The following is a 21,748-nucleotide window of genomic DNA, read 5'->3' on the forward strand; positions in this document are numbered from 1 at the left end:
CAGGGCCTGAGCTTTCTTGTCTTAACAGGCGTAATTATGGAACTTAGCTCACAGGGCCCGTGAGGGGATTCTGAGAGATGACCCAGGTACCGCTCTCAGTGTGCCCGGCACAGGTACATGGTGAACAGATGCTAGGTGCCACGTTAAGGAGCAGGCTCAATAAACGCCCATCCCTTTCCCACCACTGGCCGGGGGATTTCAGATTTATCTGGGAGCTCCCCAAAAGAGTCCATCCCATCTCTAAGAACTAGATTTTGTAAGTAAGCTTCCATATATTAAAGGTCTCTGAATTTTCTTTTTGGTAGACAACAAAGATACGTATAGGTAGAAGGGGCTTAAAGAATTTAGCTTAGGCTTCCTTCAAGTCTTGCTTAAACTTGCTCTTGCATTTTTAGCCTTTGGGGCTGCAGCCCTTGACCAGCCCCAACCTGCACAAGGCTGAGAGTGCAGAACTGTCAGAACTCACAACTGAGCAAACACTCACTGAAGGAACAGTGTTCCAATCCCAAGTCACAACTTACTTTATAAGAAATTGTGACCCTTGGGCCAAAAAAAAAAAAAAAAAAAAAAAAGAGTTCCTCTGACAGCTTTATTATTTTTACTATGAAATATCGTTTAAATTTCATGACTTATAATTAACCAAAGAGTTGAGGGAAAACATGTGTCCTTTTGTTATCAGTTAATAATACCTTAGCTTTGAGGAAGTAAATCCCATTTAACCCAAAGAAACCAGCCTGGCCTCAGGCAGGGAGTTGCTGGCCCGCCCAGGAAAGGGAAGGTCAAATGCACCTCCCGCTGCCTGGCCAGGAAGAGGTGTGCGTAGAAATGGGCTGGCATTCATTTGGTGACTCCACCGCAGTCATTCAGCTGTGACAAACTGACCTTCAGTGAGCTGCAGCCCTGACAGCAGAGGGTGGGGGCCCCGGAGGCTGGGGTGCCCGAGTGCTCACGTCCTCCCCTGGGAGTGGGCTAGGAGGCCGCACAGAAAGACGAACACCCCAACACATGCTCTGAGAGACCTCTCCCGAAGAAAATAAGATGTTATGAGACCATATTTTTCTTTTTATAACATTTTATATAACTCATAAAACAGTGCTTGTATAAAAATTCACACAAAGTTGCTAGAGAGCATACAATTTCCAAAAATGTCCTGGGTTTTTGTTACATTCAGTTTTCTAAGGATGCACTCAAATCAATGGTAAAATGCAGACATTATGTGGTATTTCATTATCTTTGGTAAAACTATGCTCATTATTTTGTCTCCTCACAGTATTAACTCTGATATCCACTTTGTGCAGGGTCTGCTATCACGAGGACGTCAGAAAAACATTAAGGCTGGGTCTACGCGAGGCAAGTGGGCGGCATTGGCCCCTTGGCCCCCACTTCACATCATCTACCTACACAGGCAGCGAGAAAGCCCCATGACCTCCAATCAGGGGTCTTGAAACAGCCCCTCTCAATCAGTCAAGAGGCAAACATCTGGGGGAGGAGGTGGAAACTGAGGCTGTCTCTGCCAGAACCCGAGTGGCCACGCTGTGTAGTATGGTTGGGCCAGTGACTCTTACCATTTAAAACAGCTAATCCACTTATCACTACGTAGATCCCATTGGTTGGTTGATGGGATAGCCCTCCCTGCAAGTTAAAGAAAAGAAGGTGCAGGGCCCAAGCCGCCTGGGAGGGGCAGCCGAACCCCCCCCCCCCCCCCCCCCCCCCCGACACAAGACGAGACTTTATTCCCTGTGAAGTGGTTGCTGTCCCGCAGACACCGCCAGAGCGAACTGAGGCAGGATTAGAATACTTGGTGCATTCGCGACTCCCTTCATACATTCTTTTAAAACTTGCTAACACAGAAAAGGAGGGACACTACCACCTATGGTGACTTGCTACTTAACGTCAGAATGTGTGTGTGCTAATTCTTTCATCCTCTGGATAAGAGGCCAAAAAAAAAAAAAAAAAAAAAAAACCCAACCCAAAAAACAAGTTAAAACCAAAGAATTTAGATGGAGAGGGGGAAGGGATTTACCAACAGATTTTATGGAAAACATGAAATTTTGAAAAAAGTAGTTTGTACTTCTATTGCTTCATGTAAAAAACTGCCCCCGGAGCCCACCTGTATGGCTGACTGCGGATGCCATACAGAAAGAGACAGGACCTGCGTGCGTTTCCTCATGGGACTGTCCAGGGGGATAGCAAACAGCTCCCCGAGTGCGTCCACCTCTTTGCACTGAAAGGGAGTCTAAGGTTTGGGGGGAAGAAGCCCTAATCAGGAAAGGTATTGAGAAAACCACCGCAATACAGTTTCCAAAAAAAAAGAATATGCTCTAGGTTATAGAGAAACATCGTTCATTCTTAGAACCTAGAACCTGTCGATTTCTTTAACATGGGTAGATAAGATTTTTAAAAAATTATTAATAAACGATTGTGCTTCTGAAGTTGCGGGTCACGTTCCACCCTCTGGAAGCAGGACAATTTCACATGGCTTGGAATCCTCTTGGATGCATCCTCGAGACCAGAACAAACTCCACGGCACACCCTCCAACCAGCAGGGCTGGCGGGCGCGGGCCACGCCATCTTTGGGTAGGGCGTGTGCGCGTGCGTGTACGCGTGTGCGTGCACATGTGCATGTATGTGGGGGGCTAAGGCATCGGGAAAGGTCCAGGTTGGGGGGAGGGAGGGAGCCTCCTAGCTGCTGCAGTCCCTTCTTTCCAGGCACAAAGAGGTCGAACTTGGTATTTATGTAGGTCCCCTTCATCTCCCTTCAGTTTCTTAATAAGAAACATACGTGCGCAGGTGTGGACAGGTGAGAGTCATTAAATCCCTGCACATTTCTAAATTTCAGAAATTCAGGCCTGCAGTTGCAACAGAAATAATCTGTACATGACATTTAAAAGCGAATTTACTGAAGTTATATCAACAAGTTTGCATTGCTCCGAATCCTGTCATATGTATTAAAATAAAAAAATACCTGCTCAGTGCAGGCAAAATTATGTCATACAGCCCCCAGAACTGAAGTCCTTGTCAGCTGTATGAAGACAATGCACAGATTGTTTCTATTATTTCTGCATTTTAAGGTAGCAAACTATTAAGCCACAAGGGTTAATGACTACCCTGTGTGACTCACTCATTCTTTCAGGGTTCTGGTATGATGTATTCCGTTTGAGTTAGACGGTTTCCCTTCCCTCCTAGGCATCTGGCCCCCAAAGTCAGGTAAATAAAAGTATTGTCTTTAAGGACTTTAACTATTTGGGAAATTTCCTGGTTAGAATTCTTGGAGAACACACCACTAGCATGAAGCTGTTCGACCTTCCCAACCAGTGAGAAGAAATGTCTCACCCCAAGGCCAAGGGACCAGCCAGATAGAGGACAGCAGGATCTTCTAGGGGGTCTGAGGGGAAAGCTCTGAGTGGACCCTGGGAATGGACATGGGCGTCCCACTCGAGATGACCTGTGTCCTTCCAATACCAGGTATCCCCGAGGAGGCCTGAGGGCCTGGGCCCGCCCTGAGGAACAAGGATGCACACTGACTGGAGGAGCTAACACTGAGGTGTGGGGAAGAGCACCCCATACAGCTCCCAGAACCCAGGTTCTGTACAAGTACACACACAGAAAGTAAACAGTTCTTGGTGAGTCCAAAGAGACCCATCCTTAAATCAAACAAGAAGCCAATTATTCACATACTGGTCTCCAAGGAAACGTGTCTACCCCTCCAACCAGCATCCTTATGTGGAGAAAGAAAGAGGCAAGTGGAAGGACACAGCTCAAATGACACTGTGAACGTGTTTCCACGTCTATCTACATTCATATCATCATCATCATCATCATCATCCAGTGTTCTTGTCTACAGAGAGTGAGCCCCACATTCTACTGACCCGGCAACCATGAGCAGGCCAGGCCATGAGTAAGCCCCTCCCTCAGCACTGCGGCAGAAGGGAGAGAGCGGCCCCGGGCAGAAAGGACATCACACTATTCCACCCCCTCTACTGCCATCCAGGGGGCACCGACTCTTCCAAAATCAGATGTAAAAGGCAGGGTCAGTAGAGTTGGCCTCTGCGCCACCTGAAGTTATTATCAGCCATCACACCCAAACATGGCCGTTCTAAAAATCCCATAAATCTGAAACCACCTTGAAATGAAGTCCCAGTAACTGAAGCCATCTAACAGTATTTCACCTTGAATATTTAAAAGATTTTCTTCCTAAGCAAAGTGGCCCCCAAAGAGCCCAATGATCTTTTTAAAAGGGATTTCCTTTCAACAACAACTACAAAAAGAACTGATAAAAATGGAAGATGTAAAATGTGGGCAGAGGAAAGAGACAGTTGCTGAATTTGCATTTCAAATTGAGAAGGGGAGGACGGAGCAGAGAAGAACCCTGCTCCTGAGGCCTCTTTGCTCTCCCGGCTTGGCCACCCCCACACTGGCTGCACCACCAGGGAGAGGGAGCCGAAGTCAGAAGTGGGAGACGCCAAACATAAGGCTTCTTTCTTGTAGTGGGGTGGGTGTGTACATGTGCAAAAGTAGTGAGCCCCTTCCCACTGACGTAAGGTGCGTGTCTGTGGGTACCACACACATGCTCGAAAGGAGGCCCAGGCCCTCCGCTACCCGTCATTTCTCCACTTTCTTGGCTTTCTTCAGGATGTCACATTTTTTCCTGTTGGGGCGGCGGCACCGTTCGTCGATGCTGGGGATACATTCGTAGTGCCACACCTCCTCCATCTTCTCCACGGGGTACACTGCCTCCACGTAGTGGCGGATGAGCCGGAGCCGCGTGGGGTCCAGCTGCTTCTTGTTGCAGGCCCCAGAGTGGTTGTACTGCAGCCGGAGGTTCTCGGCAGTGAAGAGTTCGGGGAAGAGCCTGACGAGGAGCCGGGCGGCGAAGTTGCCCACGGAGAGGCTCTGCTGCACTATCTCGCGCACCTCCTTGTCTGACAGCAGGTAAGGGGAAGGCACCGGGAAGTCGGGCGACGGAACCACCAGCTCGTCCAGAGGGATCTTGCAGAAATCCTTGCTGCTTCTTTCGGGGGGCAGCGGGGGCCCCTCAAATTCCTCTCGGAACCTCTCGGGGTTGATTGCATAGCTTGCCAGGTCTCTGCACTCAGGGCCTGGCACGTGGACTTTGCGCTGCTGCTGGTAGGAGCGCCTCTGCTCCGTGTCCCGGCGCCGGCAGCGCTCGTCCAGTTTGCCCACAAACTCCAGCGTCCAGACGCGGTCGTTCTTGGCCCGGGGATAGAGCAGTTGCACGTAATGGCGAATGAGCTTGATGCGGGAAGGGTCCAGCTGCTTTTTGCCCAGGGAGCCGCTGCAGTTGTACTGTTTGCGCAGGTTCTCGTGCGTGAAGAGTTCGGGGAAGAGGTGCACCAGCAGGCGTGAGGCAAAGTTGCCAATGGACAGGCTGCTCTCATAAATGCTGCGCAGCTGTTCCTTGCTGAGCAGGCAGTCGGCGCCCGGCACCTCGAAGTCAGGCTGCGGGATCTCCAGCTTGTCAAAGTCAATGGGCACCAGCCAGATCTTCTTGGACCGCCGGCCTGGCCTCTCGCCCTCGAAGGTGTCCTCCACTTTGACCACAGAGATATCGTCAGGCAGGCTGGAGGAGTCGTAGCAGTCATCCCGCGGGGGGTCGCCCTCGCTGCCCCCGTCCAGCCCCAGCCCCTCCAGCTCATCGTTGATACGCTGGGCACACTGCTGCAGCCAGGCCTCCTCCTCCTGCATGTCAGGGAAGTAGATCTCTGTATAGTTGCGGATGATCTGCAGCCTCTGCGGGTCCAGGTCCTGCTTGCCGCCATCCCCATAGCAGCTGTACTGCTCACCCAGCTTCCGGTGGTCAAAGAGCTCGGGGAAGAGCCGGTGCAGGAGGAAGACCGCGAACTCACCTGGCGACGAGGCTTCGTCCAGGAACTCGGTGAGGTCCTGTGTGTCCACCACGTGGTCGGAGGCTATGGTGCTGCTTCGATCCAGGGACAGGGCCTCCTCTTGGTCTTTGTTGTCCAGGAAGTGGCTGGGATCCACCTGCTCGGCCTCAAAGAAGCTGGCAACCTGGTTCCCCGGCTGGCTGTCCTCCATTTCCCGCTGGGCCCAGAAGCGGCTGAAGAAGTCGTTCAGCTGGGGCAGGCACTCGGCCTGCCACACAGCCGTGTCCTTTACTGAGGGGTAGTAGACCTCCACGTAGTTGCGGATAAGCTGCAGGTGCAGCGACTCCAGCTTCCGCTTGGCTGCAAAGCCGCAGGCACTGCAGCCTCGGGAGAAGTCCACGTCGCTGAAGAGCTCAGGGAAGAGCTGCACCAGCAGGCGACAGGCCAGGTCACCACCCGACAGGCTCTGGTCCACGATCTGCTTGAGTTCTGCGGCTGTCAGCTGGTACTCAGGGGGTGGCTGGAACTTGGCCACCATCTCCGAGGGACTCACCTGTTTCTTAATGCGGCTTACCTCCAGGGACAGCAGGTCCACCTTGCTGTGCAGCTGCGACATGTTGGAGGACAGTGTGTTGAGCATGTAGAACATCTTCTGGATTAGAAAGTAGATGTTGGGGTCGCCATCGGTAGCCGCAGCTGCACTGCCACTGTCCCGCTTCTGTATCTCGTTCAGGAGCCGCAGTGGCGAGGGGCTGTTGCTGGGGTTTGCCTTCTCCAAGAGCTCATACGTGCTGAGCATATCCCCTGCAGGAGGGTTCTTCTTCTCCATGATCTTGTGCGAGATGCCGTACAGAGGCTTCTTGTAGGAGGGGGCGCTCAGGTCACTGCAGGGCTCCTCCTCGCCTGGCCACACACAGACCAAGTTCTTGCCCCTGCCGGCCTGCTCCCCATTGCCCTGGCAGGGTGAGCTGTTTTCCCGGTTCCTCATGCCTGCTAGAAGCACCTGGAAAATAAAAGCTGTATTAGGGGGGTGTTCTCATTCACCACACTAGACACAGGTCTGTGTCACACGTACACAGGGGCCAAGGTCAACTGCAGAAGCATCTGAGGAACTGCTTTGCCTTGCCCTGGAGTCATTGGCCTGTCCCAGCATCCCTGTGCAAAAACCTGCTCATGCTTCCGACACCCTGAGAGGCTCAGACTGGACCAGGGAGGCTTCAGATTGCTGCAGGGCATCAGCACTGCACTTGCTGCTCACAGGGCCTAACAAGAGATGAGTACAGGGGCTGGCAAGGCCAGGCAAGAACCTGCTGGGGATGGGAGTAAGCCCATGGGAACATGAGGAGCTCCTGTCATGGGCAGGTCAGCTCATCAACCTAGGGCTCTGATGCTCTCAGATGGGGGTGGTATAACCACTCCTGCCCCCAGCAGCTCTGGCATGTCCTCCAGTCTGCGGCGCTAGGAGAACAGATGCCACCACTCAGTACAGCTACAATGCACAGCGGTGAGCACAGACAAACAAGGTCTGGACAGTGGCACTGTGCCACCAACCCCACCACGCCTGGAATCACATCTCATCTCAGACTGGAAAAGGGCCCGGAATCTCCAGAGCCTGTGCGACTGTGAGACTCCGTGAAATGATGGGGCCTCCCAGGTTTCTAAGCCTTGGTCTCCTTGTCGGTTCTGCAGCCCTTCATGACCAGTGTTCCAGGAAAGAACTATGCCCCACTGTCCTAAGTCACCCACTGTATGTACGAACTACCGTGTGTCTCATGCATCTTAAAGGGTACTTGCAAGACGGCAGCGTAGGCAGACAAGGCTCACCTCTTCTCACAACCACATCAAAATTACAACTAAAATACAGAATCAACATCACTCAGAACTGTCAGAAACTGAATTGAATGGAAGTCTGACAACTACGGAATTAAAGAACCACATCTTGCCCGACTGAGCTGAGCAGGCAAGCCATATCCGAGACTCCACCAACCTGGCTAACACTGTGTGACCAGCCTTGCACATCTCCAGAGACTCCACTCCACCCAACCTACGGGCCCACCCAAGCTGCTCTTCCATATGGGTGGCTGGGTCCTGGCTCATGCTTCACAAATTCCCAAATCCTCTCAAACAAGCAAGAGCCAGCCTCAGTGAACCCCAGGCCCAGCACTGGCAGCAGCCAGCCCAGATTCACAGCTTGGCTTCGCCTGGGAATCTCCAAGCCCAGCACAAGTAGCAGACATCTCAGCTTGCTTTATAGCTTAGGCAGGGTGCCCTGAGCAATACATGGGTTGGGGCTGACCTTGGCCTACACACCCAGGAAATCCCACAGCCAGCACACCCCATGGGCAGCTATAAGCCACGCTGGAGCACCTACTACCCTGCCCCTGTACAGATGATCCTTCACACAGGGCAGAGGTTGGTGGTCAGTGGTCACAGCCAGTCCTTACAGCTGACTGGTCTGGGTAAATCCCTCTCATTGATCTGCCAACAGCAACCAAGGCTCAACTACAAGAGGAGGATGTACTCAGACACCACAAAGGACAGACCTTGAGTACCCAGCTTGGGTGATAGGGGAGCCCGTGCCACTGGACACTATAGGACACCTACTGCATTAGGCCACACTATCACAACACAGAGTCAAAGCAGCTCTACCTAATACACAGAACAAACACAAATGAGGCTGCCAAAATGAGGAGACAAAGAAACATGGCCCAAATGAAAGAACAGATCAAAACTCCAGAAAGAGAGTTAAACAAAATGGAGATAAGCAATCTATCAGATTCAGAGTTCAAACCACTGGTTATGAGGATGCTCAAGGAGCTTAGTGAAGACCTCAGCAGCATAAAAAAAAAATCCAGTTGGAAATGAAGGATACACTAATTGAAATAAAGAACAATTTACAGGGAAACAACAGTAGAGCGGATGAAGCTGAGAATCAAATCAATGATTTGGAACATAAGGAAGCAAAAAATAACAAATCAGAACAAGAAGAAGAAAAAAGAATCTAAAAAAAATGAGAATACTATAAGCAGCCTCTGGGACAATTTCAAGAGGTCCAACATTTGCATCATAGGGGTGGCAGAAGGAGAAGAGACAGAGTAAGAAACTGGAAATCTATTTGAAATAATAATGAAAGAAAGCTTCCCTAATTTGGTTAAGGAAATAGACACACAGGTCCAGGAAGTACAGAGTCCCAAACAAGATGGATGGAAAGAGGCCCACTCCAAGACACATCATTATTAAAATGCCAAAGGTTAAAGATAAAGAGAGACTCCTAAATGCAGCAAGGGAAAAGCAGTTAGCTACATACAAAGGTGTTCCCATAATACTGCCAACTGATTTCTTAAAAAAAACTTTGCAGACTAGAAGGGATTGGTAAGAAATATTCAAAGTCATGAAAAGCAGAGAATTGAAGAGAATTCAAGATGGAGGCATAGGTAGACACACTGCGCCTCCTCGCACAACCAAAAGAAGGACAACAACAATTTAAAAACAAAAAACAACCAGAACTGACAAAAAATCGAACAGCACATAAGTCTGACAACCAAGGAGGTAAAGAAGAAACATTCATCCAGACCGGTAGGAGGGGTGGAGATGGACAGCGGGGGCGGAGAGGACTCGTGTTGCTGGGGCTGGACCCAGAGACTGGCAGATTGTGGAATGAACGGGGCAGGCAGTGCGGCGGGTAGCAGATCCTGCGGCCCCACATTCATGCATAGATAAACCGGGATGAATGGCAGGGGAGTGAAACAGACTGCGCAACCCAGGGCTCCAGTGTGGGGAAATAAAGTCTCAAACCTCTGATTTGAAAACACCTGTGGGGATTGAGGCGGCAGCAGGAGAGACTCCCAGCCTCACAGGAGAGTTTGTTGGGGAGACCCACAGGGGCCTAGAGCATGCACAGCCCCACCCACCAGGGGATCAGCACCAGAGGGGCCCAGTTTGATTGTGGGTGGCAGAGGGAGTAACTGAAAATTGGCAGAGAAGGGAGCAAGCACCATTGCTCCCTCAGCCCCTCCCCCACGCACAGTGTCACAGAGCAGCAACCTGCAGTTACCCCACCCAAGTGAGCACCTAAGGCTCCGCCCCTTTACGTAACAGGTGTGCTGAGACAAAAGAAAAAAAAAGGCCCAAATGAAAGAACAGATCAAAGTGCCAGAAATAATTCAACTAAACAGCAAACAGATAGCCAACCTATCAGATGCACAGTTCAAAACACTGGTAATTAGGATGCTCACAGAATTGGTTGAATTTGGTCACAAGCTAGATGAAAAAATGAAGGCTATGCTAAGAGAAACAAAGGAAAATGTACAGGGAACCAATAGTGATGGGAAGGAAACTGGGACTCAAATCAATGGTGTGGACCAGAAAGAAGAAAGAAATATCCAACCAGAAAAGAATGAAGAAACAAGAATTCGGAAAAATGAGGAGAGGCTTAGGAACCTCCAGGACATCTTGAAACACTCCAACATCCAAATTATAGGGGTGCCAGAAGGAGAAGAGGAAGAACAAAAAATTGAAAACTTATTTGAACAAATAATGAAGGAGAACTTCCCTCATCTGGCAAAGGAAATAGACTTCCAGGAAGTCCAGGAAGCTGAGAGAGTCCCAAAGAAGCTGGACCCAAGGAGGAACACACCAAGGCACATCATAATTACATTACCTAAGATTAAACAGGAGAGAATCTTAGAAGCAGCAAGAGAAAAGGGGACAGTTACTTACAAAGGAGTTCCCATAAGACTGTCAGCTGATTTCTCAAAAGAGACCATACAGGCAAGAAGGGGCTGGAAAGAAGTATTCCAAGTCATGAAAGGCAAGGGCCTACATCCAAGATTACTCTATCCAGCAAAGCTATCATTTAGAATGGAAGGGAAGATAAAGTGCTTCTCAGATAAGGTCAAGTTAAAGGAGTTCATCATCACCAAGCCCTTATTATATGAAATGTTAAAGGGTCTTATCTAAGAAAAAGAAGATAAAAAATATGAACAGTAAAAATGACAGCAAACTCACAGTTACTAACGACCACACCTAAAACAAAAACAAGAGCAAACTAGGCAAACAACTAGAACAGGAACAGAACCATAGAGATGGAGATCACATGGAGGGTTGTCAATAGGGGAGTGCGAGGGGGAGCGGAGGGGGAAGGTACAGAGAATAAGTAGCATAGATGATAGGTGGAAAATAGACAGGGGGAGGGTAAGAATAGTGTAGGAAATGAAGAAGCCAAAGAACTTATATGTATGACCCATGGACATGAACTACGGGGGGGAATGTGGGAGGGAGGGGGTGGGCAGGATGGAGTGGAGTGAAGGGGGGGAAATGGGACAACTGTAATAACACAATCAATAAATATATATATTTTTTAAATTTATTTTTATTGTTATTCAATAAATATATTTAAAAAAAAAAAGGAAAAGCAGAGAACTATGGCCAAGATTGCTTTACCCGGCATTAGAATCAAAGGGCAGATAAAGAGCTTCCCAGAGAAGAAAAAAACTAAAGGAGTTCATCATCACCAAACCATTATTATATGAAATGTTAAAGGGACTTATTTAAGAAAAAGATCAAAAACTACAAAAAATAAAATGCCAAAAATACATATGTATCAACAATTGAATCTAAAAAAACAAAACTAAGCAAACAAAACCAGACAGAATCATGGATACAGAGATCATATTAATGGCTGACAGATGGGAGGGGGTGTGGGGGAATGGATGAAGAGGTGAGGGTTAAGAAGTACAAATAGGTAGGTACAGAATAGCCATGGGGATGTAAAGTACAGTATAGGAAATGCAGTAGCCAAAGAACTTATACCCACGACCCCTGGTCATGAACAGCGTGGGGACTGCCTGAGGGAGTTGGGGATACTGGGTAGAGGAGGGAGGGCAAAGGGAGAAATATCAGGATAACTGTAATAGCACAAACAAAATATAATTTTTTAAAAATTAAAAATGAAAGGGTACTTGCTATGTATTACCCAGCCTTGCTCAACTGAGGCCTGTGAGAGACTTAAGCCCTACCAAAAATGATTTGTGGGACTGGTTCAAATCCCAGGGATGGTACACTCTGCAGGTCCATTGTTGCAGGACTCCCAGAGAAGCCCAAAATACTCTATGGGGACCCCCAAAGCTGGACTGCAAACTCCACCATGGACAGCAATCATCCTGACCGCTGAGAACCCAGAGTTCTCACTGCTTTCATCAGGAGTCTTCCCCATTGTCAAGGCCTTGAACGTTTTTTAAGAGGCTTACCTACATATGTATGGACAGGTGATTTTTGAGAAAGGTTCAAAGGCAAGTCAGTGGAGAAAGGATAATCTTTTCCACAAATGACGCTCGTTCATCCTACCATGTTCCATATGCAAAAAGGAATTCAAAATGGATCATGGACCTAAATATAAAAGCTAACTGAAAATTCCAATAGAATACTACAAGCACAAGCCATAAGAGAACAAACTAATATACTGGATTTCATCAAAATCAAAACCTTGTGCTCTTTGAAGGACACTGGTAAAAGAATGAAAAGAAGCCCAGATTGGAAGAAAATACTGACAAATCATTTATCTGATAAATGACTTGAACCCAGAATACTAAAAGGACTCTCAAACACAGTAATATACAACTCAATCAATTATTTCAACAGCTACTTCAAAGGAGACACACAAATGGCAAATAAGCACATTGAAAGACGCTTATTATTAACATGCAAATCAAAACCACAGTGAAAACAACAGACAGCACAGAGTACTGGAGACGACATGCAAAAGCAGGAACTGCAGACACAGCTGGTAGGGAGAGGACATGGAATAACCACTTGGAAAACGCTTGGTCCTTTCCAAAAAAGTTAAAACATACATGGACCATATGATCCAGGCATTCCATTCCTAGGTATTTATTTACCAAGCAAGATGAGAGCACATGATCATATAAATACTTCTAAGCAAACGTTCGTGGCAGCCCTATTTGTAAATAGCCCCAAACAGGAAACAACCCAAATTTTCATTAACAAGTATATAAACAAACTGTTGTATTTGTACAATGGAATACTACTCGGAACAAAAGTGTTACACGTGGCACTCATGATAAATCTCAAAGTAATTATGCTGAAAGAAGCCAGACAAACAGAAGAGGCCATATTGTATGATTCCATTCATATAAATTTCTAGACAATGCACACTTGTCTATAGTGACAGAAAGCAGATCAGTGGGTATGTGGGGGTGCAGGGAGGATGCAAAGGGGCACAAAACTTTGATGGTAGCTGATGATGGATGTTTATTGTCGTGGTGATGGCTTCACTGATACACACGTGAAAACTCACCAAATGGTGCACTTTAAGCATGTGCCATCCGTTCGTTGTATTTCAGCGCTAACTTTATAAAGCTATCTTTGGCAAATGTTGAATTTGACCCCAAAATGTATGGGGATATATTTCTGGAGGTTTATTTAAGCAGAAGAGCTAACTGGCGAGCGCTGGTGGGTGTCGGGGGAGCACGCAGAGTTGTAGCACAAAGCGTTGGCTTCCACTGACACGCGTGTGCCCCAGGCAACTGCAGAACGGACAAGAAGCAAGTGCATCCTCAGGATGCTTCCACACCTGGAAAAACATGGTTGGCTCAGCCCAGCCCGGCCCAGGGCTTCTGAAACGCTAGTACGAGTCACCTGGGGTCTTGTTAGAATGCAGATTCTGATCCCTGGGCCTGCATTTCTAGCAAGCTTCTGGCTGTGCTGTTGGTACTCTCCGAGTCACCGGGGCTGGAAGACATTGTCTGCTCTTAGTTTTTCTCATCTGGGCAGATCCAATGTCGTCTGTAAGCCTTCAGATAACTAACACCAGCATAAACCAGTACGTGAGGTGTTTTTCTCTTGTGGGGCAAAGAGACAATTTCAAGAGGCTACACTTACAATGGCAGGTGAGCAACATGGTGCCAAGAACAGGTAGGCCCAGGGTCACAACAGACTACGAAGCCACATAAACATAAAACTTTGATCCTATTAACCAATATCACCCTAATAAACTTTAAAAAATCCAACTTTGACCTTCTCAACCTCCTATTTTTTATTTAAATTAATCAATTACTTAAGCACTTCCTGGACCCTCTTAGATAATAAAATAATCTTACTCACGTTACAGAAAGGTTAATTTTTCTCTTACATCTCTGTTGATAGCCATGCAAAAGAAAGGCTATTTTACTCTCCTAGGAACCTGAAGATACAGGAATTCTTGTGTTTTAATTATCCCACGGAGCTGCCCAATACTTTCTCAGGGTTTGCTTGTCCAAACTAATGAAGGGTCAGAGGCACCAGGCCCTCCTGTACCTCAGCACTCCCACACTTCCCAAGAACACAGGACCAGGGACACGCTGGGTTTGGGGAGCCCACCCCTGTCCCGTCCCTCCTGGGGTCTCCTCACCGAGCTGTCCCCATCCTCATCCCACTGCAGCATGGTTGGTCACGTGATGGGACCAGATCATGCCTGAGTCTGCCTCCAGTGCCTAGCAAAGTGCCCGGGGCACACAAGAGCTCAGTGAATGCTGGCTAACCACATGCACAGGTGTTTAAAGCAGGGTTAGGGGGTCTACCACCCATGGGGCAGTGCATTAGGCCACTCACTTCATGAATAACGCGACTGTAGCCAGGTGAAAGGAGTGGATAAGAGTTCAGCTCAACCATCAGGCTGTCCTTTGTGTGACCTTGGCCACATTACATGACCTTCATGGCTCAGGTTCCTGTGTGTGACCCAGGGATAAGTAATGGTCCCTGTATCACAGGGGAATGGGGACTTAGTTAGATAATGTACACAAAGCAAAGAGCCTGTGTCTGATCACAGCAAGTACTTAATATTTATTATTATAATATGATTAAACAATTACTCCTAAGCCAGGGCAGAGGTTATACTGTGGGCCTTTTATTAAAACTAGTTGCAATGATTACCGGTACTTTCAACCAGGAAACAAGAGAACTCTCCTGCAGCACCAACAGCAGGGTAAGTCACTCATGGAAGGCACACCTTATAGGCCTGTCTGCCAGGGGAGGAGGGCAGGGCAGCTGAGCAGACAGTGGGGTTTCAAGCTCTTCACATGTTTTTTTGTTCCACTCTCTGGCAGAAAGCAAAGGATTAGGAAGAAAAGGAGGAAGGGAGGAAGCCCCCCTCCCCTGGCACACACATTCACACATCAGAAACCTGGAAAAAGGGAGGGATAGAGAGGGTTGAAAATCTGCACTCCTAATGCAGTGCCTTTGGAGCGGTGGGTCGTGAAAGCGGGGTAAGCGGGGTTGCTGACGTGGGTGGATCACGACTAGCATGAGAAGACAGAGGGAGGGAAGGAGGAAGTGTGGAGAAAAAAGGGGCAGGAAGAAAGAAAACAGAAAATACCAGAGTGTATTGCACATGGTAATTAAATTCGGGAAAGTTTTATTCCATTTCCCTGTGTGTACCTACATAATTACATATAAATCCACATATGTGAGCTGTATTTCTCTATCAGGTGGAGTTCGGCTCTGGGCCAATGCTGAAAAGCAGCGCTGCCCACATAAATTCAAAGTGCCTTGCTTGCTAATTCCTGCAGACTGTAAGTTAGAGTTTTAGGGACTTATTCACCATTAAATTCTAGTCCACCAACATAGTCTTGGAGTTCCCAATCACGAAACTGCCATGAGGTTTTACCCACGTACAGAAATTTGAGTCTGTAATGCCCATGACCAAAGAAACCATCACTGCATTAGGAGTGACTTTAGAACGGAGGTCTTTGCTTGACAAGCAACTTCACTAACATTTTAAAGAAGATTCTGTGCAGAGAGATCACCAGAAACTCAACCTCCATGCAGCAAGGGTACCTGTTCTAGAGGGAGGTCTGACCTAATTAATGCAGCAGCGGAGAGAGTAAGTAGAGGGAAAAGTTTCTGCCTGAATTGTCTGAATACCAACGACAAACAGGAGTTGTTGGCGCCCCCACTCCCCACAGCAGGCGGGAGGCCAGAGTATGTGGGAACTGGAGATCCCCCCTGTAACTCTCAGTATTCTGCCTCATTAATAAAAATATTTCACTTTCTACCAAGTATATTAGAAACACTGCCACCAGCTGAAACATTTTTGGCTAACTTGCTTGAATAAAAAATTAAGTTAGAGTCCCAGTAGAGGGCAACATTCCTCACTGCCAGAGACCTCGGATGCACAGATCCACACAAAACAGACACGAGCTCCAAAGAGGAGGTTCTTAGATGTCCCCACACTGGTGCCCTGTCAGCTCAGCGCTCCAATCAACTCCACAAACGCTGACAAGGCGACAATGGGCTGGCTGCGTTTGCGGCTGCTGATAAAATCTCTGCTCAGCTGTCTAGAGTATCAAGAAATCTTTAAATCTGTGCTACTTGGCACTGGGTGTCTGGCTGACACCATTCGCAATTCTCCGAGGCTCATCTTCCAACCATATGGGAACTCTGTGGCATCGCTCAGCTCCGCAGTGCCAGCATCTACCCTGGATGGCATCAGGGCATTTCGCCTACCACCAGCACCCTTAGGCCCAGGAGGGGATGCCCAAATCTCTCAGCTGGAGAATTTAAACAGAGAGGTTGATGTTGGTTACAAGTGAGGGGCAAGTAGACTGTTTAGGGGAGATTCCCCATGTCCGTGCTCAGAGGCATCCCAGGGACTGGGTCACGTGGGGATGCTCCTGGGATTAACAGCTGCCCCGGGGCTCCAAACCTTCTAGGAACAGTCACTAAACTCAGTTCAACAAATGATGAGCTGCTAAACGGTGCCCAGAGAGTCAGCAAATGGGAACACCAGGAAAGCAGCATGCCTGCCTAGGAATAGGGAGTTGAGAACTAATGTGGCATCAAGGGAGGACCATGTGACATGCCACCTAGGGGGCTGGCATCACTCCACCCTCTAAAAAACCGAGGCAGGGGTGATGCTTACCTGTTTCATTTTCAATGGAATGTTTTTCTCCTCCTTCATAGTATCATCACCATAATCATCAATCCGACATAGTTCAGCAATAAGGTGCGGAAGAGCTCCCAACCACACAGAGCCAGTAGGCAAATACCACCAAGTGCCCCACACGGCGGGCACTGTGCTGGCCACGGGCACACGGGGAACAGGGCAGACACAACCTCTGCCCTCATGGCTTTTCCCATTCGGGCCACCCTCATACTGCCAACAGTGTACCGTAAGGATCAAGAATGTGCTCTGGTGCCTGAAAAAGTAAGAATCTGGAGAGATAAGGAAACTCTAATGGAAGGGAGGAAAAAAAGGCGGGACCACAAAACACCAGGCAGGACATCCTCGAAGGCTCCTCAGCAACTCATAAACACGCCGCAGCCCTTGGGGCCGCCGTGGCGTGTAAGTGCGCCGCAGGAATGGGGCAGGCTTGGTAGTGCTGGCTTCTGAGCCTCCAGAAAAAGGGAATGGCCGTGACACCTATCTGCTGTGCGCGTGCAAACTTACAACTCTCCAGCTGGTGCCCCAGTAACCGACACTGAGGAGGTGTTCAGTACTTTTGCACTGAATGAACGAGACAGCACATCTGTTCTCCCGTTGAAAAACAAACCACAGTGACGCTTTAGGATTAAAAACAAACACAGAAACAAAACCCTCCAGGAAAACAAAGCTAACTTCGGCCTGGCACACAGCTCTTGAATATCACCCCCGCTCCCGTGAGTAAAAAGATGATTACTGACAAAAACGCTGGCTACTCACCTTCCACATCTGCTGTGTTTGGCTATGAGGCCTTTTCAAGTGGAGGTGCCAAATAAGTCTTTATATAGCCTTTTGTTAAAATCTTCAAGGGAGATTTTATTTTTCTTCTTAGTATTGCATGAAATGTCACTCATAAACAAGTCATCGTCTGCGATACAAGTCTGCATGTGCCACACTGTTGGCATCAGAGCCACCGCTCCAACGGTCCCCCTTGCCCTCCTCCCCTTCCTTTGGGTTTGGGGGAAGAAGATGGAAGGTGGTCTATGCTCCCACTTGAATGCTGTTCTGAATCAAGGGTGCTCAGGCCTGGGGTGTCCTGGAGCGCATCAGATGGCTTCCCTTGGAGGGAGGCAGCTGAATACTGACCACGAGAGGTGGAGTTGGATGTGGGGGTCAGGGGACATTAAGTAAACATTGCTGAAGGCTGACATGGGTCACACCCTGTGCTGGGCTGCTTGCATGGGTATCTCAATGATCTACACAGAAAACCAACAAGGTGAGCAGCGTCATCCCTCATCACCGTGGAGGAACCTGAGTCTGGCTGGGGGGTCACTCACTGGCAAAGGCCCCACGGTGAACTGCCCCTTATCTGACTCCAGAATCTTGACTCCTTCTGGTATTTACTGTTTCTATGGGTTGGATCGGAGAAGGTGGGGCTCAGCTCCCCAGATGGTGAGCAGGGAGCCCAGTATCCCAATCACTCTACACCAGGAACGCGCAGCCCCACTGGCCTTTTGGAACTTTATCTTAACTTACATGCCTGAGTTTGATCGTCTGTCTGGTGAAGATATTAGTCCTTTCATCACTGATTTGTTATATGGATAAATGAATAAGGAAGAGTGGTATTTGCCGAGTAGGCACTCAGTTAACTGTTTTGTTCTTTTTTAATTTAATCCAGCCCTGGTTGGTGTGGCTCAGTTGATTGAGCACTGGCCTGAGAAGCAAAGGGTCACCAGTTCGGTTCCCAGTCACGGCACATGACTGGGTTGCAGGCCAGGTCCCCAGTAGGGGGTGCGTGAGAGGCAACCGCACACTGATGTTTCTCTCCCTCTCTTTCTACCTCTCTTCCCTCTCTAAAAAAAACAAAAAAACCTTTTTAAAAAATTAAATTAAATCTTTACTGTATTTTCCCATTGTACCCCCCTCCCCCCATCAATCACCACACTGTCATCCATGTCCATGAGTCCTTTTTCCATTTTGCTCAATCCTTCTACCCCCTAACTTCCTCTCCCCGACTAACTGTCATCGTGTTCTCTATCTATGAGTCTGTCTCCACTTTCCTTGTTAGTTCAGTTTGTTCATTAGATTCTATGTATGAGTGAAATCATGTGGTATTTGTCTTACCCTGAATGGCTTATTTCACTTAGCATAATGTTCTCCACTGTTCTTTTTTTTTTTTTTACCTTTAATTTTTTTTTTAAGATTTTATTTATTTTTTAGAGAGAGAGGAAGGAAGGGAGAAAGAGATTCAGGGAAACTTTGATGTGCAAGAGAAACATCCATCGGCTGCCTCTTGCATGCCCCCGACCAGGGACCTGGCCCATAACCCAGGCATGTGCCCTGACTGGGAATCATACGAACAATCTTTTGGTTCACAGGCAGGCATTCAACCCACTGAGCCACATCAGCCAGGGCTTTCTTGGACTTAAAAAAATATATTTAATGAATCTATTGGGCTGACACTGGTTAATAAAATTATATAGGTTTCAGGTGTACAGTTCCATAATACATAATGTGTGTTCACCATCCCAAGTCAAATTTACCCCCCCCTCGCCGTGCCCTCTCTTATCTCCCCCCATAACTGCTAAAACACTTCCTTTCTACCTTTTTGATTATTGCTTGTTTCTGCCTCCTGGTTCCTCTGGTCCCACCCTGGGAAGAAAGTGCTTAAAGCCGCACGTACTCACCTCCACTCCCACCTCCACACATGTAAGAAGGAGCAGAGAAAATTCAGGGGGAGAAGGACAAAGGATTACTCACTCTGAATTAGAACCAGTACCATTTTGAAAAATCAACATATGCTCTAATTTTATAAAACTGATGGGTTGTTCTGAAGTTCCCAGGGCTCTGGGGCTACCGAGGCACTGACAAACCAGCGCACACACTGTGGAAGGAGATCCTGCCTGGAAATCACATGACACCTTTCTACAAGGAGCTCAAGAATTTCAAAAGGTTTCATTTACATTCTTTTATACAACGGGAAGGTGTGCAGAAATACCCGCCTCACTTCATATATACTAAGGAAAATGAACACAACTAATAAAACACCCAAAATAAAACCCAGGACTAAACATCTCTTCCTTGCCAAAATATAATGGGTCAGAACTGCAGCAAACCCACTGAAAAGCAAACATATGTGACCAATTAAATATGTAAACTAGACCAGTCATATTAGAAATATTCAAGTACATGTTGGTTCCCCTGTCTCCGAACATGCCAGAAATCCCGGGTGATGCCTGAAGCTCCGGCCTGACAAAGCCGGCTGCCTCACCAGAGGATGAGGAGCATTCGAAACCATTGCGTCGTTCCCATGACGTGCAGGCGACCCCACCCCTAGGAGCCTCACTGGGGGCTAGATCTTTTCTGACTTGCTTCAAATACTGAAGGACTCAACTAAAACACACATCGTTAGAACCTTCTCTTTACCTTTCTGCTCCAAGAACATGAAGATGCTCCCTTCTCTGTGATGCCGTGACAACAAAATGGCACTGAATGGAGGGATAAGGCATCACACCACTTGTGGGGTGAGGCAGTGGGCCCACCTGGGACTGTTCACAAAGGCCACAACACGGGATTCACTGTGTCAGGATTCCTTCTCCACGTGGAGCTTATTGTTTCTTACTGCGAAGGATTGTTTATAAAAATGGCCACACTAGTTCCCCTACCCTGGAAGAAAGCCTCTTTGCGTCAGGACCTCATTGCTCCTACCATCGGGGTGGAGCCTACTTTCCCACCCCGTGTGTCTAGGCTTGGCCACACGACTTGCTTTGACCAGCAGGACGTCAGCGAACGGGAGGCATGCAGAGGCCTGGAGAATCTGCCCTCCGGAGCTTGTCTCGTCTGACTCCCAGGAACCATTCCGTGTCATGTGAACAAGCCTGGACTGGTGTCCCAGGGGTGAGACAGTGCCTAAGGGGAAGCTGCCGTCATCCCTGCCAGCCCAGGACAGGCCCCCGACCACCTCATCCCTCCCACATTAGGCTGGACCAGGGGAACCCCCAGTGACCCACATGATTTTGAAGAAAATCGTGGTTGTTTTAAGTTGGGTTTTTTGAGGGGAGGGAGCAGTTGTTACACAGCAAAAGTGAATCAACGGATTCAACTCTGTGTCCTACTTCTTAAACTCTGGCTTTACTCACAAACGTGAAGGATTTTGTAGGATCGATCATAAGCAGATAACAAACAGAAGAAAGCATTTTCTGGAAGTTCCTCTCGGAACTTAACACAGTGCTTCTCAAACTTCTCAACACTCTCAGAATCCCCTGTAGGAATCCAGCCCACGGGAACACTCACAGAGGGGCACTAGGTTCGTGAATACGGATGATCCTGTGGCACTATTTGTAACAGGACAAAAGTATCGAATGCCTACATACCAATCATTAGGGAAGAGGATGATAAATTATGGTTTAAAGTAAAACATAACAAAAGGCAAATGGTGAAATGTTTTTCAAAGAAGCTATTCTACTAACCATCTTGAACCTTTCATTTGCCACAAAAAGCATCTCAGCAGGCAGAAATCCGAGACTTAACCTGCAGCCACTGCCCCCTGCACTGGAAACTGCCATTCACATGTGACAGTGCCCCAGAGTCACGAGGTCCGCAGCCAGCGAGTGGCTGGTTTAGGCAGCCAGGGACCAGGTGGCATGTCTCTAATCAATCCTCAGAGATGTAGACAAAGAATTTAACTTTTTATTCTGGGCTTTATAGATTTTAAAAAAATGTACTGCTTATAATAATCAAAAAGTGAAAGCAACACAAATGTCCATCAACTGATGAGTGGATAAACCAAACCTGGTATATTCACACAGTGGAATATTATTTGGCCATGAAAAGGAACGAAGTACTGGTACATGCTGTGGCATGGATGAACCTTATAAACATTTGCTAAGGAAAAGAAACCAGACACAAAAGGCCACATATTCTATGATTCCAATTATAACGAATGTTGATAAGAGGCAAATTCAAGGAGACAAAAAATAGATCAGTG

The 21,748-nt window shown here is 47.9% G+C and overlaps 1 protein-coding gene across 1 annotated transcript in view; it reads right to left on the reverse strand.

The window, feature by feature from the left end:
* Positions 1 to 1,704: 1,704 nt before the first annotated feature.
* The window catches only part of BEND3 (BEN domain containing 3), a 37,239-nt gene continuing 17,195 nt past the window's right edge, over positions 1,705 to 21,748 (reverse strand). Inside the window, exon 4 of the mRNA XM_024552226.3 lies at positions 1,705 to 6,849. Coding sequence (XP_024407994.1) covers positions 4,603 to 6,849 — 2,247 coding nt within the window. The 3' untranslated portion in view covers positions 1,705 to 4,602. The remainder of the gene's footprint in view (positions 6,850 to 21,748) is intronic.

The sequence above is a fragment of the Desmodus rotundus genome, chromosome 11, assembly GCF_022682495.2.
Source record: "Desmodus rotundus isolate HL8 chromosome 11, HLdesRot8A.1, whole genome shotgun sequence".
Taxonomy (NCBI): domain Eukaryota; kingdom Metazoa; phylum Chordata; class Mammalia; order Chiroptera; family Phyllostomidae; genus Desmodus; species Desmodus rotundus.